Genomic DNA, 17,566 nt, shown 5'->3' on the forward strand with positions numbered 1-17,566 from the left:
TGGGGCGGGGAATCTATAGTGAGGGAAGGAAACCACAGAAGGGAGAGTCATTCCATTCCTTCTGGTTCTAGTATTTTTCATCTTTAAAAAGGGTAGTCCTGACCAATCAATGAATTTCATGGCCAAGTCGGTCACAACCCATAGGGTGCTAGAACCCAGGCGCTGAAATGAGGACTGTCTTCCCTGACTAGCCAGACCCCGCTTCCGCCCCTTGACCCCACGGCTCCCTGCGATATGCATGCTTCCGCCCTACACCGACCACAGCTATGGTTCAATCAGCTGCTCGCTCGTCCCTTCCACTCCTGAAGGGCAGGGCTTGCGCCTTTTCTTCTAGATCCCCAGCACCTAGTCCACTTCCCCCAGAGTAAGCAAACAGCACACATTTGTGGGAAGAAGGGGGAAGGGAGGAGCAGTTGAGAAGGGCGGGAGAAGAGGAACAGGCTAGAGGGAGAAAAAAGGGAAATAGAGGGGAATGGTTCATCTGACACCTTCCTGAAATGCTCAAGACCATACAACTCAGGGGCTTTGAACTGTAAGTCATTTGCTAAAGATCAGACTCATGGGGGCACCCAGAGTCTCTGATGAGGAGCTGCTGGAATGAGGCAGGGCAGGGTAAGCACCAGGGTAAGCTGAGTGCCAGGAACATGTGTTCTGTCTGGGAGATATCACAAGCTGGAGGAGGCTCCCTGCCCCCCATCCCCCGCAGGAATGCAAACTTGAGCAATCAACCCTGGTGACCCTGATAAGAAGCTGAGAGCTTTGATTGTCTCTGTCCTGAACCACTTGGGGTGAGGCAGGGACATGCTGGCCCACTCCCCCCGCCCCCAACCCCGTAGTAATTTCAGATTTTTGGCTACTCAGTTGCAAAACTCATGAACAGAAGCCCCTACTTGGACAGAGTCATGGTAACTGAGGAGATACTGTCTGGGTCAGCGGCATCAGGGTACTAACTGGGCTGGGCGTGGGGAGGGAAGGGCTTAGGGAAAGAAGGGATAATGGAGGTTAATCAGTACCAGGCACACACTTGAGCATTTCATATACACCACTTCATTTGATTCACATACCAACCTGATGAGGCAGGAGCTTCGATTTTCCACGTGAGAGAGCTAAGGAACCAGAGAGGTTAAGTACTTGTTCACACTCACACAGTAAATGATTGAGCCCAAATTTCACCCTAATTGTCAGACTTCAAGGATTTTACTCTTCTCACACCCAATTCCCATTCTTAATTCCTCCTTCATTCAGAACTTGAGTCTGAAGCTCATACCCCAGGGTTGGAGGGGGTGGGGGTCAAGGAAGAAAAGATGTACCTCCATGCACATAGACACTAGTGAACTAGGTTCTTGGGATGTCTCGGTCCTGGCTAGATCCCAGGGGCTCGCCAAGGAGCTCCTCCCAAGGGAGGAGGTAACTTCAGGCAACTCCCAGAAGGCCCAGAAGCATGGGCCTGCCTCCTACCCAAAGATGGCGCCCCCACCACAACCCTCAGCCACCAACGCCAGACTGATCTGGAGACTTCTAACTTCCCCTGGACTAGAGATGAAAGAAAAACTACACAGCAGTGGAACCAGGTCCCGCCATCTAGCAGACAGTTCCATGGTCTCTGGCAACTGCTTGCGACACAAAGGGCAGCAACTCAGGGTTTCAGGAAGCAGGGGTGCCAGTCCTTGCCAGGGCTCAGAAAAGGGGACAGTGGGGGTCACTTCAGGGGAGACCCCCCCACCTCCAACCCCACACCTGGCAAACGGCATTTGAGAGACCAATTCAGGGTTGCCGCTCTGTGGCTTCGGGCACTGGTCCAGGTTAAGTGCAGGGGACATTTACACCTGCGGCAGCCATGCAACCCTGGCTTGAATGAGTTTCCGGTCTGGTTATGAAAGGAGGTTTTGAAAGGGAGGTAAAAAAGACAAAAACAGGAGGACTATGGATGTCTATTTCTGGAACCCAGAAGCAGAAAGGTTGTTTTTTAGACATTTCCCACTCACAGCCTACCAGCAGGGCAGGAAAGTGAGCTACCTAGCGTGTACGCAGAGCTGATGGGCATGGAAAATCCAACAGGGGGTCCCCTGTGATCAGGAATCCACCTTCAGTCTGTGAGAGTTCAGCACCAGCTTCTCTCTTCTGATGCCACCTCCCGAGGGGTGAACGGGTGCCCTGTGCTGGTTAGGCACATCCTGCTTCCAGCAGAATGAAATGTGCCCACTGACACATCTCAACGGCAAGTAAGTCCCAAATCTTACACTTGGGAGTATGAGTTTCTGCTTCTCCAGAAACAGTCTGAGGGATCTGCTGACTTGAGTTAGGGCAGAGAAAATAAAATGAGAATAGATACGGAGCTCCAAACATGATTACCAGCATGAGATACAAACCGAGGCCGCCCCAAGCCAGGGCCCTCTCCCAAGAGCAAGACTGGCTCTGAGAACCTGGGAGGAAGTGAAGTATTACTTAAGGTGTTCCTACCCTTATGATGGAAATTATGCAATATGAATGTGTGTCTAGATTATGCAGTCTGATTCTGGGTCCCACAAAGGTCTCAAGTCGTTAAAAGGCCCCTCATCTTTCAATATTTATAAAACGAACCAATGTCAAAAGAATGCAGGAACACACCGTTCATGGATGTCATTACTAATGTGGAAACGACTTTACGGTGGTATCTTCACCTCTGCCTGACCTCAGGGGTCTTTAAATATTTCACTTTGAGTCACATGCACAAGGCATTCTGAGGATTCCAGGCTCTCTCCTTCCCCCCTCAGTTCTCAGACAAAAGTGTCCCACATGCATTTGAATTTGACTCAGTAACCACACACGCGAGAGAACCCTAAGTATACATTTACTATCCACATAGAGGTAGCAAGAAATAATAATGAAAAGGGAATACTCAACTGCAGTGCTCACCTTCAAACCCTCACCTGCGAAGGGGAGGAGGGACTCAGATGCCTCAGGGACCAGGCAGATAAGACAAATAAATGAAACAGTCCAGGTGACAGAGTACAAGTCTTGTCAAAAGAGGCAACTCCTACACAGTTCCATTAATTTTCCACTTTTGAAAATGCAGATCAGAGTTGTCAGAAAGGCTGATTGTCACTTGAAACCTCCTGATTCTTAGACGGTGGCCCCAGTCCTCAGAGGTCTGGTGCGCAGATGGTGACGTCTCCCTAAGTGTGGTGTTAGGCTGCCACTCACCAGCCAGCATTTGCAACTGCAACAGAGGGGCCCACACACAGGGGCTCTCCTGCTTCACGCTGCACGCGGCCGGACTCCTGAGCCGTGCAGAACAACTAAATACAGAGAGGTGGGAGGCTCAGGCTGGCCCTCACGGTCAGCAGCTGGCTGGCAGGACTACATGGCCGACTGCTCCTGCAGGAAGCCTTCAGGGCCTGGGAGGCCCTTATCTGGCTCCGAAGCCAGAGCTGCTTCTCGAAGGACTTCCAAGTGCTCCTCGGCGGCGGACAGTGACTGGTCGATCCAATCCAGACCCCCAGTCAAGTGGCAGGCATTCCTGGTCACCAGCACCAGATGGCTGACAGACAGGAGCAGGGCAGTTGTCCTGGAAGAAGACAAACAGAATCAGGTTCCCTAGGAAAGAAGGGACTTTGTACCAAAGCCCAAATGGTCTAAAGTCTGCTCCCCAAACTGCAGTCCTTCACCGGGAAGTTGGGGAGTACGTAGTTTAAAAATGGCATCATGATCAAACGGATGTGGTAATACCTAATTTAAACAAGGTGGACTAAAGCCCTCCTCAGAGCCTTCAACGTGCGAAATAAAGCCCTACAGGGAAAATATGCCACGTCTCATTAGCTTATTTAGGACTGTGGCACCCACTTTTTCCTGCACAGCTACTCACAGCTCCAGAAGAGGGTCTTATCGGGCAATTTGGATCTAGGAAATTGGATGAGCACACCCTCATCAGCTACCCACTTAAATATAGGCTATATACCCCTCTTATTGCTTATGAATCAGTAAGCCCAGAGCAGGCTTACCCTTCTCTGAAAGAGAAACAATTATAGAAAACCCAACTGAGGGGGAGTATTTTTTAGCTGTATTGAAAGATTCACTACAGAGTATCTTTCACACAGTGCAGTGCAGAATGCACTGGGGGTGTGTCACAGGTCACAGCCCACGGACACAGCTGTGCAGCACCAGGAGTGGGGCAGGGAAACCAGCTGCCGCGCCGAGACCCACTGCCCAGGTCGCAGTCATTACACACCAGGTCTATGAAACAGTTGTAGAAATCCGAGAGACAAAGAATCTGGTTTTTAAAGTGAGCTTACATCTGGTTCAGGAGGACAGCAATTTCAGATGCTAAGTCTGTCCTGCGTATCGGGGAGGATCAGGAGCGAGGGGTTTCTGGGTATGCCGTTCTCGCTGCCCTGCTCACCATGCACCCCACTGATCCACTGGGTGGCACTCACAGCTCAGGTGTGTCGGATTCCGGGGTCCGCAGAGCCAAGAGACATGGAAGGGAGGGGAGGCGCTGATAGGACTTAGTGGGGCTGGATGTGTAATCAAAATTTCAATATCTGAACTGGCTGCAGACCATTCACACCGCACTGAACTGTACCCAAGGCCCAGGACAGCCCAGGAATCCAGCAGAACAGCCTTCTCCTCAACCACCCAACAGCCGACCTCGCAGGTCGGATCAGCCCGTGAGCCCCCAGCATGGAGAGGAGAATGGCCACGCTCACCGTGCGTCCAGGAGTTTTGGGTCCAGCGGAGGGTACATTGATTTCACAACATCGTCCACTCTGAGGGGAGGCAAAGGGTCTTCAGTATTTCACTCCCCTTATCTCCTTTACTCCCTCCTTCCTTTCTACCTCTCTTTAGCCCAGTTCTTCTCTTCAGTGGCTCTTTCTCTGACAGAGACTTAGGAAGACTTCAGGTTCAGTTAAAGGAATATTTTGTTTGCTGGTTTGGTTTTAGTTCCAACGGTTGAAAAATTACATACTCAAACATCTGGGATGATGTTCAAGATACACTGTAAATTGAAAAGACAAGCTGCCAAACAATTATAAAGTTTGATCAAACCCATTTGCATAAAAATAAACAAAAGCTATGAAATGCAGAGAAGAAAAGTCTCGATGAACATTCACTATTCAATAGCCACCAGCTCCACGAATTGGGAGGGGTTAGAATCAGGAGGATACTTCACTTTCCTGATAATCAATTTCGCCCATGTTTTTATTTTTACTACAGGTATTATGTTTGTGTTTTTTTTAAAAGCATGGTGAAAATTTATATAGAACACTAAAAAAACTACCTACACGTTTAATTTGGGTGCAAACTGCTCCACTGTATTTCTTTTAACAGATGGTATAGTTTGTGGTTAATTTTTTTTTAATCTAGTTCAGAAAGGAACAAACTATTCATTCTGATTTGCATGGTACAAAGTCTCACTCAAAATTTTTGCCCTTGGACCACTTGATAATCTAAGGAAAAAATAATGTATCACAGTAGTCCCTCTCAATATCACGGTTCACTTATCACGGCCTCACTGTATCGCGGGATTTTTAAATATATATTTAATTATTTATCACGGATTTTTCGCTATATCGTGGGGTTCTGCAGTACTGTACAGTAAATACTAAAAATAAATGTAAGGTTCCTACTCTGTGGAGTTTCACCTATCGCGGGGGCGGGGGGGGGGGGTGTCCTAGAACGTAATACCCGCAATAAGTGAGGGATCACTGTATTTGATTCCTAAACACATTTGAAAACAGATGTCCTTAAATGACCCTGTCTCGGGGCTGAGGGGCCGGTGAGAAAATGCAGACATGCAGAGACACGGTCACTCTCAGCCCCTGCTTAGCTGGCCCTTCCTCCACAGTGCTATGGAGCTGAGGCCGCTGTCCTTGAAACTCATGTGCTACCAATACACCATGTGGAATAAATGGAGCAAGAAAAACAATGGGTTAGAATCAGCCAGAAGGAGAACGAAGTGTGAGGACAAAAAGCCAAAGCAAGGATGCAGACTGAGTTGTGGTGGGGAACATTCTGGAAGTAGCCTGAGGTGCTCGGGGCAGGATAAACCCCGGAGCAGCAGGTCAAGTCCACCCCTGAGCAATTCCACACCCACACCCGGGCTCCACTGCTAATCCTGATCACCCAGGACTGCACTCAGCCTCAGAAATCTCGATGTCTTTCCTCCTCCCACCCCTCCTGGCATCACATGAATGTGTCTGGCCCTTAGGAGTCACAGGAAGCATGATGAAGGTCCAACAGGTATAAGCAGTGCAGTCTCTACCAGTAATGAGTGGTCAGAGGACTGTGGTGTCTTCCCAGAGCCTGGGTTGGAGGGCCTTCCAGGCCAGGGGCCAACCTACCCTGACATACCACACCCACCTAGGGAGAGCTCCACTAAAAGCCAAGAAATATACTGGGCTCAGTCCCTCCCACTTTTTCAATACAATGAACTCCCTGGACAGAGTTCAAGTGCTCCAACTCTTTCATACTCCCCTAGAGGGGCTGGTTCCTTGTGATTCACCCAAGGCCACGGCAACCAGGAAAGCAAGGAACCCTGGAACTCAGGAGGTGCCACCATTTCCAAAGGGATATGGAGGCACCCTTCCTGATGATGAGGCCATGTGGCTGATTGAGAAAACATCCTGGCCCTGGCCAGTGTGGCTCAGTTGGTTGGTGCATCTTCCAGTGGGTCGGAAGGTCACGGGTTTGACTCCCAGTTAAGGGCACATGCTTAGCTTGCAGGTTCAGTCCCTGGGAGGGGTGCATATGAGAGACAACCGATTGAGGTTTCTCTCTCACATCAATATTTCTCTCCCTTCCTTTCCCTCTCTCTAAAATCAATAAGCATGCCCACCGGTGAGGATTGATAAAAAGAAAGAAAGAAAACATCCTGGACAGGGACACCTCACTCAGGCACATTCACATACCATCCACCAGATGGGGCACAAACTTAGCACAGCCCTTCCTCCTAAGAAAGGGGCTTTATTTTTCTTCACCAAATTGAGCCCACAGGAGGGGGTGTAGCTGTTGACTGCTGTCTGCTGGTCACCTCCCACACGGGATTTTGCTGAGGCCTGGAATTTGGGAGATCTGAGTGATGAATGGCTTCACCTCCCACCCAGGCCTAGCGGCTGCTGGCTGAGCCATGGATGGAGCAGTGGGTGACAGCCACCCCCAAATCAGTCCCCAGTACAGAGATGGGTGGGGGACAGGACATGGCCAGGAGGTGATTGCAGGTGGGGGTGTGGGCCCCTGTGGGAAGCGTGCCTCTGGCCCCGAGTGCAGGAGAAAGGAGGGACAAAGGGAGGGAAGGAGCCCCAGCTGGTGTGAACTGAGAAGGAGGCAGCGGCCACGGCGGGGTCCGCCAAGCAGAGGAGTCAGCACGGGTCGGGCGCTGCAGTTTCCCACAAGCCGCTGGAGGTGGGGCACCTGTGTGACAACACCTCAGTGCGAAGGTCCCTCCACACCTGGACCCTCCTGGATGCTCCGTGAGCGAACAGGACAGAAAGAGCTGAAGGTGCCTGTGTGGTTTCCTGGGAGAGCCTGGCCCAGCCGACATCTGAGCTCCCAGGCCCCCGTCTCATGGAGTGTGGGGACCTAAGGCCCCAGCTGCTCACCTGGGGCTGATCCGCTTGGCCACCACGATGATGTCGCTGACACTGGCTGAAGTCTTAATCTTGGCCCCTGAGCCCATCGTCATGGCAACAAGTTTTTCTGTCAAAGTGTGGCAGATCTAAGAGAAGAAGGGGGAGAGAGACGATGAGAGGGTGACCTAGCTCCTGAACAGTTTCTGTCACCCCCACGAAGACAAATATGACCCCCACCTTGGGTCCACACCCATAGCTGGGCCTCTGAACCAAATGGGCAAACTGAAGCGAAAAGGACACAGAAATGAGGTGGGAGAGGCGAACACGGCTGGGTGAGGAGGGTGGGGTAGAATCCTCAGATCAGGGTCAGGGTTTCAGCTTAGAAAAGCCTGAACTGAAATAATCTGCCTAAGAAAAACCACGTGCTCTAATTTCACCATCGCGCTTAAGGGGAAAACCCTACTTGCTCTTTCTGTTCCTTCACGTCCTGGTTGTCTTCCAACCTCTGGGGCACCCTCAGAAACCTGGCTGCACCAAGGACAACTGTTCTCTTCAAGCACATCCTCCAAAGGTGCCACTTACTTCAACCACCTTCTAGGGTAATATATTAGCACGTTTGTCTAGGTGATGAAGAAAGGGCCTTGGAAACAAGGCAGGAAAAAGGCAGTCATGCCACGTCCCTTTCTCAGCCACCAACACTGCTGGCCACCCCCCAAAGCTGTGTTCCCCACCCCCCTCCACCCTCCTGATGTTAGAACCTGGAAACACCACTGTCCCTGGCAAAGAAGTTCCAACACCTCCCTGATACTTGGGGTTGAAAAAAAGGGGGCACAAGGAATCCCAATATCCCACCAAGGAGAGAGCCCAGAAGCTCTCCCCACAGGGACCAGGGCAAGTGACCAAAACAGAAGGACCTTGAAATTTCAATAGGAAGGTAGGAGCTTCTCCTTTGTTCTGAGGTCCCAGGATGGACCATTGATTCCAACACAACAAGACTCCTTCTTGTTGATTCATCCTCAACCTCAGGAGCCACAATCCTCTTCTTCTAATAGGCATGGGCAGGGGACAAAAGCCAGTGCCAGGACACATCCTGGCTGGAGGAAGAGATATAATATGCCATTGTGGCTCTAGATATTATACCTATATACCCAAAGAGCTTCGTGGAAGTAGATAATAAGCCTGGACTCCGTGACAACAACGTCCCACTCGCCATTTCTTTGTCCCCCAAGAAGATAGGACAAAAGAATTTTTAAGATGTTATACGAAAGGACATTGAAGAAAAGATAAAGCTTTCTCTTTTCAAATCTTGCAAAATTACTAGACAAAGAGATAAACATGGGGCTTCCTAGGTTACTGAAATGAAGAAACCAACAATATTTGCAACTGGTCAAATATTAATGTTTCAATATTACTATTTATTAGACAAGACAGTAGTATCTGACAAGAATTGGAAAACAAATGTTGAGACTATAAAAATTACCCCAACTGCAAATTGGGTACAATTTTCCACTTAGTTCTAGAGACTGTAGGCATTAAATTAAAAAAAAAAAAAATCTGTCAAGATGAAGTACTCATGGTGTGAATTTTTTAACACCAATTGTCCCATTTGGCTGACTACTGTCATGGCCAAAGAGGGCTAATGAAGGACGTTCTAGTAATTGGAGAAGTTCAGATATAGAGCTCAAGTCGCTGCAGAGGGCTGAGCTCTTTCACAAAGGAAAGTGCCCAGGGAGAAGGAGGGAAGCCCTTTTCCCCTCAACAGCTACACAGTCTCGAGCACACAGCTATCTCCACAGTAGGAGAAAAAGTGGCTGGTGACCACCCACACGGTCTTTGGTCACTGTGTTGTGAGGACGAGGACAAATAAAGCCTTTGAGAGGGTCTCAGGAATTCTGACAAATAACAAACCGTCCATGTAGAAGTGGACAGTAGAAACCCCAAGTTTCAGGCATATTCCAAAGGGCCTCCTGCAAGGGTTTCGTGCTATCCCTGAGGCCCCTTTCGAATCTGACCATCTGTGCACAGGGGTGCTCGGTGACCACCCCCTTTATCTCGCACGGCAATCAGAGTATTACCTTCAAGATGGCAATGCAGTGGGACATGAGACCCCTGGGGAGAGAAGAAGAAAGTGTCAGTGCTCATGTTTAGGGGCCCCCGTGCCCCCAGCCACCACCTCTGCTCCTCATCTGGCTCTGAGACCCTGGACACCACCAGAGAGCAGGGGCATCTCCATGTTAAAATGCACAACTCTGTGAACTAAGTGCGGAAGCACCTTCTTCCCTTCACCTTTTCCCCCACCAACTCTTCATTAGCACTATTCTCCACCAATCAGGTCATGCTCTGAGCTTCCGATACTGCTCCTTCCACCCAGCATAGCCTTCCTTTTATGCGCAGCCTGGGGACCTCTGCATCTTTCAAGAGCCAAGTCACAAGGCACCCACTCTGTGATATCCTTAGTGAAATCCACCCCCACCTGCCCACCCCTGACAACCGTAGACATCGCCACCACCGTGTGCCCACTGCGCTGTGCGCAGAGGCCCCTACTGTTTCTGAGATGCTGTGCTGAGGAGCGTTCTCTCTCCACCACCAGAGTCACAGCAGCAGTGCCTGACCCAGCGCCCTGCACACAATGCCCCCCAGACTCTGCCCAGTGAGTGAATGACTAAATGGTGGCGAGTGGAGTGGCTCTTGTCAGACGAAGAGATCCCTGAAGAAACTGAAGACAAGGCTTCATCCATGGAGCCTGACTGTCAGATTCATCAAGAATAACCACGCACATCAGAGTGACTTTATAACACGTTCTGCCACCCATCTACAGTTCTCAGTGTTCAGATCTACAAAATGGTGGCAGGGTGGGGGTGTAGGACAAACACTGTTATGTCATATCTGATTTCCCCTCTTTGTGAGAGCCAGAAAAAAGAGCAGAAGCTGACACAGTGCTCCTGGAGGCCCCAACAAGTGCTTAAAAGAAGCCAGAAAAGGGCATGAGGGAGCCCCATCTGCTACACCCAGAGGGCTCCGGGTAAGCAACTTCCCCAAGGCCTTACGAGGCGTCTTCAATCCAGTCTTCGTTCTCCAGAATGGCCTCAATGTGGGGGTTGGTGATGACGACATCATCCAGTTCTAACTCAGAGGGTTCGGACTGGGTCTCCATGGCTCCGATGAGATCCACGATGGGCCTGGAAGGAGAGCCCAGGGAAGCCGTCTCGTGACAGACGGCCACTGCCCACTCCTCCTAGAGGCCCACAATCTCCCAAAGGGAGGACAGCAGTGAGTACGTTAAAGCAGGGTCCACTTGTCCTGGATCCAAATGTAACCCTAACAGAACTGCAGTTACAGGCAGGGCACGTGGCAAGCAGGACACAAAAACAACAGCAAAGTGACAGAGAACGAGATGAGCCACTCAGGAAAGGAGCAGGACTGCAACAATCATGACAAAGATGTGTTAGACAGGGCTCCTCCTTCAGGACAAAATCAGAACCTTTTGTAACCTATTTCCCCCTCAAGCCTGCCTTTTCCTGGGAAGCTGAAGTTCCTAATACCCAACCCACCTGCACCCCCGACTTGGTCTGCAGAATCACTCTTGGGAACCGCCTTGGTCCCCCCATATAAAACCACCACCACCCTCGTAATACTGGAGAAGTAACAGCACCTACTATATCAAGAGTCTTCTTTTCAATAGCAGAGCTTTCCTGGGCGTATAAATGGGGATTTACTAATTACCAGCCACTCGAGAGAGATGCTGATAGAATTCCGAAGGAGAAGTAAGAGAAACTAAGGGTTAGCAGCCATGGCCCCTTAAAGATCCGTCCATGAAAACATCCCTAAACTGAAAGTATATTTCACACGAAGTGCATCATGAAGAAATCTGAGCAAAGAGAGACAGTCCTATGCTGGGATTTCACAACACCAAGTGTCTGCTGCTTAGATGTATCGCTGGAGGGCAGGCATCAGATTTCTGTTCCTATGAGTTTGGTTGGAAAGGTTTGGCTTGTCCAAATGCTACGTGAAGTGGCCAGTTTTGGAGAGACGGCCACACGTTCATGCTAGGTGAACATGCTGAGTCACTTTCTCCTTAGCTCAGTGAGAGCCAGAGGTAGCTCAGGACATTGGGGAATTTAAGGAACATTCATTTATTTACTTATTTTTTAATCCTCACCTGAGGACATTTTGTCATTAGTTTAGAGTGAGGGGAAGGGGAGAGGGAGAAGGAGAAGGAGGGAGAGGGAGAGAGAAACATAATTGTGAGAGAGAGACACCAATTGGTTGCTTTCTCCTATATGCCCCAACCAGGTACAGTCTTGGACCAGGGATGGAACCCACACCCTGGGTATGTGCCCTTATTGGGAACCAAACCCATGACCTTTTGGTCTATGAGGCAATGCTCCACCCAGTTGAGCCACACCAGCCGAGGCTTAAGGAACATTCTCAAGCTCTAATGTCTTTATTGGAAAGAACAGCTCTAGGGTACCGTTTTAGAGACAAAAAGCTGAGCCCAGTGGCCCAGCACCCAACCTCCTTTTCTCTCCTCGGAGCCCCAGGGCACACCCACCTCTCTGCCTCCCGCTGCCTGGACCCACTCACTTGGAATCATAGCGCTGCAGTAGGTCCCGAGGCCGGCAGTAGCGCTGCCTGCAAACCACCACCAACACTGCAAACGAGGCCAGAAAGATGGTGGCCAGGACACCTATGGCAACAATCACTACGGTCTCCATGCTTCTGGTGGCTTCCTGGGTCCCAGTCAGAGGCAGGTTAAGGTCAGTTGAGGGCCCGGGCACAGAAGAAAATATTGGGCTCCTTAAAAAAAAGAGAGACAGGGAAAATAAAAATACATGTTAACCATATTTTATGCAGCCTAGTAATGAAACCAAACTTGGTGTCATTAGAAAAAAGTGTGAAGTTGGGGTTTTGTAGGGCCCTTCAGAAGTCAGGGCCCAGTGCGCGTGCCTGGTGCACCCACTGTTAAATCCACCTCTGGTCCCGGTCACATCCTCCACACCAGCTGAAGCTTGAAAGACACAGGGCAGAGCAGGCCCGGTAAAGAGGTTGCAAGATGGAGTGGGGAGTGAGGTCTTACCTGCTGAGAGGTGGGGGTTGAGAGGGGAAGTTAGGTTGCCCAAAATCACCTGCAGAGACTTGAAGACCTAAACAGAATTAACATGCATTTAAGTCCTGCCCCAAATTTGCTTTTCTTTTATTAAAAGAGTTTGCTCCCCAGTTGGACCAGGATGGACGTTTGTCCTGGAAGAAAAGGGAACATTTTCACCAGCACTGCCCTCTTCACATTTACAAGGGTACGAAAGAATATCCACCTCCCAGGGAGGAGGGCAGGATTGTATTTACTGAGGGTCTCCTCCGTGCCAGGCTCTTGTTTGTTAACCCTTGTAATGATCCTACGAGCCAGGTTTTAGAATCCCCATCTTGTAGTTGAAAAACCTGAGGCTCAGGGTGGTTGAGAAATTTGTCCAAGTTCATGTCGTCAGGAAGCAAAATGCGAGCCCTTAGCCTGAGGTGAACATTCACTGCCTTTTTCCTTTCTTTGAAGTACAGATGGTTCTAAATATTCTAGGAAAACTTCTGGTTGTCAGTTTCAGTGTTGGAAACTTACAAGTGGTGTTAAACTGCTACCTATTTGTTGTTTTCATTCAGGAGGCTCTTTCACGCCTGTTTTAATCTCATAGGCTGGAGGGACAAGGGCACGTCAGAGAAGTACGTAGTCACAGCGTTCTTTCGTTACAGGCCTCCTGCTCATCTCCCTTTAAGTAAGTTTCCTCCCCTCTGGGTTTTAACTTCTCCACCTGCCAAAAGGATGCTTTGACAGAGGAGTCTCCCTGACCCCTCTATTTGGATTTAATTCTATATCCCGTGTCGTAGGGGGTCCAAGTACTCCTGGTTGTCCTTCAGTAAATATTTATTGACCATCTACTATGCACCAAGCACTGGGCTGGATTCTGGAGGCTGGAGATAAGTAAGACACAGACCTCAAACCTTGAGGATCCAAGGGAAGAGGCACACAGGCAGACAAACCATTTCCACTCCATGTGCCTCTGCCACATGCAGAACTACACAGCAAACAGAGTAACGGTGCTTGCATGGCATTTTCTGGGAAAGCCTTCTTCGCAGAGCAGGTGAGGCCTGAGCTGGGTTTTGAAGGATGAGTAGGAGTGCGCCGGGTGGGCCAGGAGGCAACTCGGCTGGCTCCTAGTGCCAAGGACGCCTTTCTCCGAGTCCTCACGTTGCTGTTCTCCCACCTGGAATCACTTGCCCACAAGGGCAAGGTTGGGCTCTCTTCCATCTCTGTATCTCCGATCGATGGTGTATGTTGGGAGCAGTGGGGCTAATTCTCAGGGTCTGCCTCAGTTTCTCTAGATGTGTGTTTATACTGTGCCTTTTAAAGCGCTACCTCCTTTAGCCCTTTTCCTTTCCTTCTCTCGTTTCTCTCTCCATTTGCCAGTTTTCCTCTGTACTCCGGAGACACACCCCCCATGCCCCGTGTCTTCCCCTTCTCAGAATATCCTTTTCCTCCCACTGCCCGTGGCCCCCTAGAGCACCCCCTTTGTTTCCTCTCCCTGCCTGTGCGCTTGAGTGTTTCCCTGTGTGTACGAGCTTCCTGAGTCTTCCGTCTTTCCCTGGAATTCGTCCGTATGCGTGTTCCTTTGCGTGTGTTTCCTTTGTGCGTATTCTCCTCTGTGTGTTTCAGGATGAGTTTTTCTCTTCCTTTGCATAGCTTGGGGAGGTCCCAGTCTCTCCCTCGCTCTTTCTCCCTTCCCATCGGTGGCGTTCTCCGTCCACAAGAATAAAACAGACCCAAGCGTTCCCCCTCCCCCTTCCCGGCCACCCAGGACACCCACCCTAAACACCCATGAGGTCAGGAGGGATTCCCACCGGTGAGCGCACGCCGCACGGGGCTACCGCGCCAGCAACTCCAACTTGCTCCAACTTTCCCCAACTCTGGGCGCCCGTGCGAGCACCGTGGCCGCAACAAAGGCGGCTGCGCCGGGCTCCCCTCCCCCAAGGCAGCGCCCCACGCCCCCTAATCCGGCCGGCTGCCCGGCTCTCCCTCTCCCAAGGGGCTGGGCAGGGCGACTCGCCTCTGGGCCCCCGTCCCGCAGCTGCGGGCGGCAGGGCTCACCCACCTCAGGCTGCGACTGCAGGACGCATTCCGGGGCGCTCCCGCGGCCGGCCCCCCGCTGATGGCCAAGTCCGGGCGCGGGAGCGGCGGGCGGCTCCTGGGAGCGGGGCATGCCGGGAAGGAGCTGGGCTGTCCCAAGGAATCGAGATAAGTCCCTCGGCGCGGCCAGACACCCGGCGGAGCGGGAGGGGGAGACGGGCCGCAGCCAAATCCCCCTGCTAGGCGCCGCTGTCACCGCCAGCCCCGCCGTGGGCCCGGGGCCGGGCAGCGGGAGGCAGGTCACTCTGAGAGCCAACAAGCGGTCCCCGCGCCCCCGCGGAGGCCTGGCCCAGGCTGGCAGAGTGGAAGGAAGCGGAGAGGACCCCTGCCTCCCCCTAACGCCCACCCAGGCTGGCCATTCAGTGGGGGCTGGGAAGCAAGCGCAGTTTCCACAGTGTGACTGGCCTTGGCTCGAGTGGGCTCTGCTACCTGCTGTCTGGCTTAAATCCTGGCTGTGCCCCTCACTGGCCGTGGGCACCTTATTTCACGTCCCCGTGCCTTGGTTTCTTCATCTGTAAATGAGAGTATACTTGTAAGCATCCTTGGAGTAGATAACATGCCGCATGCAATGCATTAAGAGTGTCCCGCCCCGATGAATATGAATGCTGGGGGCATGAGTAGAAATGCTGCCTGCCCCCTCTGTTGTCACTCGGCTTCATCCCGAACCAAAGGGGGACTCAGTGTGTCCACCAGGACACAGCCTCCACCCTGCAAACGGCCATCCCCTGGCCATGCCTAAGGATGCCCACACCAGGCTGTGCGGGCCTCTGTGGAAGGGGGGAGGTCCAGTAGGCCCTGGAAGCAGGCTGGGGCTTCTTGGGCAGAGATTTCGAGGCCCATGTGCCAGGACTGTGGTCTAGAACAGTGATTTTCTGCAAGAATTTTTAAAACATGCAATACCTGACTTTTTAATCAGAGGCACTGACTTCTTTTCCTTTAGACTGTCAAGTTAAAAAATGACAACAGCCAATACAACAATAGCCACCCAGTGTGAATGAATCAGAATTATACCTATGTTTGGCAAGTGTGGCACAGAATTTTAGTAATTAGTTTATGTGTACCATCAGATGAAAAAATATTGAAACATCTCTGGTCTAGAAGGAGGAATGCACTCTAGATGCATTGGCCCTGGACTCCTAGCCCTGTGAAGGTGGGGTGGGACCAGAGCAGGGCCAACTAAAGCCTGGTACCCACCTGGCACAGTGGCCCAGTTGACCAGTCTAAGGTCAGTACTGGTGGCAAGGACAAAGGATGCAGATTAGGTCCAGAACAATTTAATATGAGTGCTGTACCCTTGGTAACCCCTTAGGCCACATCCAGTCCACAGAGGTGGGGTTTTGTTGTTGTTTGTTTGTTTTTTTGTCTTACAGTTTTTAAAAAGTCAAATTAGTTGCTAACATTTTTTAAAAATCAGGAATTTCACTTATACTTCTAAATTTCCAGCTGGGTGATGTGGTAGCTCTATTCTTACTTTTTAAGGAATCTCTATCTGTTTCCCATAGCAGCTGTACCAGCTTACATTCCATCAGCAGTGTATGAAGGTTCTTTTTCTCCACATCCTCTCCAGCACTTGTTATCTCTTGTCTTGTTGATAACAGCCGTTCTAACAGATGTGAGGTGATAGCTCGTTGTGGTTTTAGGTAGCATTTCCCTAATAGCTAGTGAAGCTGAGCATCTTTTCATGTATCTATTTGCTAGTTGTATACCTTTTTGGGAAAAGTGTTCAGGTCTGCTGCCCATTTTTTAATTGGATTGTTTTTGTTGTTTGTTGAATTGTATGATTGTTTACATATTTTGGATATTAGCCCCTTATTGGAGGTATTGTTTGCAAATATGTTCTCCCATTAGGTTGCTAGACCTTTTTGTTGGTTGATGGTAGCTTTTACTGTGCAGAAGCTTTATAGTTTGATGTAGTTCCATTCATGTGTTTTTGCTTTTACTTTCCTTGCCTTTGAAATCAAATTCACAAAATCCTTTCTGAGGCCAATGTCCATAAGTTTAGTACCTATATTTTCTTCTATTTATTGTAGGTCTTTGATCTATTTTGAGTTTATCTTTGTGTATGGTGTCCAATGGCAGACTAGTTTCATTTTCTTGCATGTAGCTTTCCAATTTTTTTCATGCCATTTATTGAAGAGGCTTTCTTTTCTTCATTGTATGTTTTTACCTCCTTTGTTGAAAATTAGTTGCCCGTATATGCGTGGGTTTATTTCTGGGCTCTCAATTCTGTTCTATTTGATTGGTCCGTGTCTGTTTTTCTGCCAGTCCCATGCTGTTTTGATTATTGTAGTTTTGTAGCATAATATGAACTCAGGAAGTGTGCTGCCTCTGGCATTGTTCTTTTTTGTCAGGAATGCTTCAGCTATCTGGATTTTGTGTGTGTGTGATTCCTTACAAATGCCATTGAGATTTTGATGGGGATTGCATTAAATCTGTATATTGCTTTAGGTAATACGGCCATTTTAATTGTGTCAAGTCTTCCAATCCATGAATATGGAATATCTTCCCAGGGTCCAGGTTAAGCCATCCCCTCTACCCCAGTGCAGCCCTATGGTTGGAGCAGGAGGAGCTGAGCCAGCTCTAGGGAGACAGGGTGGCAGCCCTGGTGTGTTCCAGCCATGCATGGGTAGAGCCTGGGAGGGAGTTTGCTGACTACTCTGCTTAACCTACACTTCCCCATGCTACAGCATTCTTCATCTTCCTCTTTTAAGGGTGAAGACATGTTGAAAATTCATTTCATTGTTGGAAATGGGATGATTAAACTGGTTGTTTCTATCTTCATCATTGTCATAATAAAATGAAAGGACAGCCCATGGCATAAAGTAATCCTGTATGTCTAGAGTAGGGA

At 50.0% G+C, this 17,566-nt stretch overlaps 1 protein-coding gene across 1 annotated transcript; it reads right to left on the bottom strand.

Annotated features, from left to right (window-relative positions):
* Nucleotides 1-2,813: 2,813 nt before the first annotated feature.
* Nucleotides 2,814-14,796, bottom strand: LOC149998105 (transmembrane protein 98-like). Its single transcript, XM_090292054.1, has 7 exons — nucleotides 14,684-14,796; nucleotides 12,132-12,344; nucleotides 10,595-10,726; nucleotides 9,623-9,656; nucleotides 7,578-7,693; nucleotides 4,686-4,745; nucleotides 2,814-3,547 (listed from the first exon to the last, which is right to left on the bottom strand). Exons 2-7 carry the CDS (start codon nucleotides 12,260-12,262, stop codon nucleotides 3,340-3,342), a joined length of 681 nt encoding a protein of 226 aa, XP_090148180.1. The 5' UTR covers nucleotides 12,263-12,344; nucleotides 14,684-14,796; the 3' UTR covers nucleotides 2,814-3,339.
* Between the last annotated feature and the right edge of the window lie 2,770 nt (nucleotides 14,797-17,566).

This window comes from Furipterus horrens, unplaced genomic scaffold, assembly GCF_987537825.1.
Source record: "Furipterus horrens unplaced genomic scaffold, mFurHor1.1.pri manual_scaffold_11, whole genome shotgun sequence".
NCBI lineage: Eukaryota > Metazoa > Chordata > Mammalia > Chiroptera > Furipteridae > Furipterus > Furipterus horrens.

Excerpts from the sequence above, each read along its gene's own strand:
- LOC149998105 (XM_090292054.1), bottom strand. The coding sequence starts at position 12,262 with ATGGAGACCGTAGTGATTGTTGCCATAGGTGTCCTGGCCACCATCTTT. Across the intron at positions 9,657-10,594 it reads GACTGGATTGAAGACGCCTC|GGGTCTCATGTCCCACTGCA; the intron begins GTAAGGCCTTGG and ends TTCTCTCCCCAG. Across the intron at positions 7,694-9,622 it reads ACTGCATTGCCATCTTGAAG|ATCTGCCACACTTTGACAGA; the intron begins GTAATACTCTGA and ends TTCTTCTCTTAG.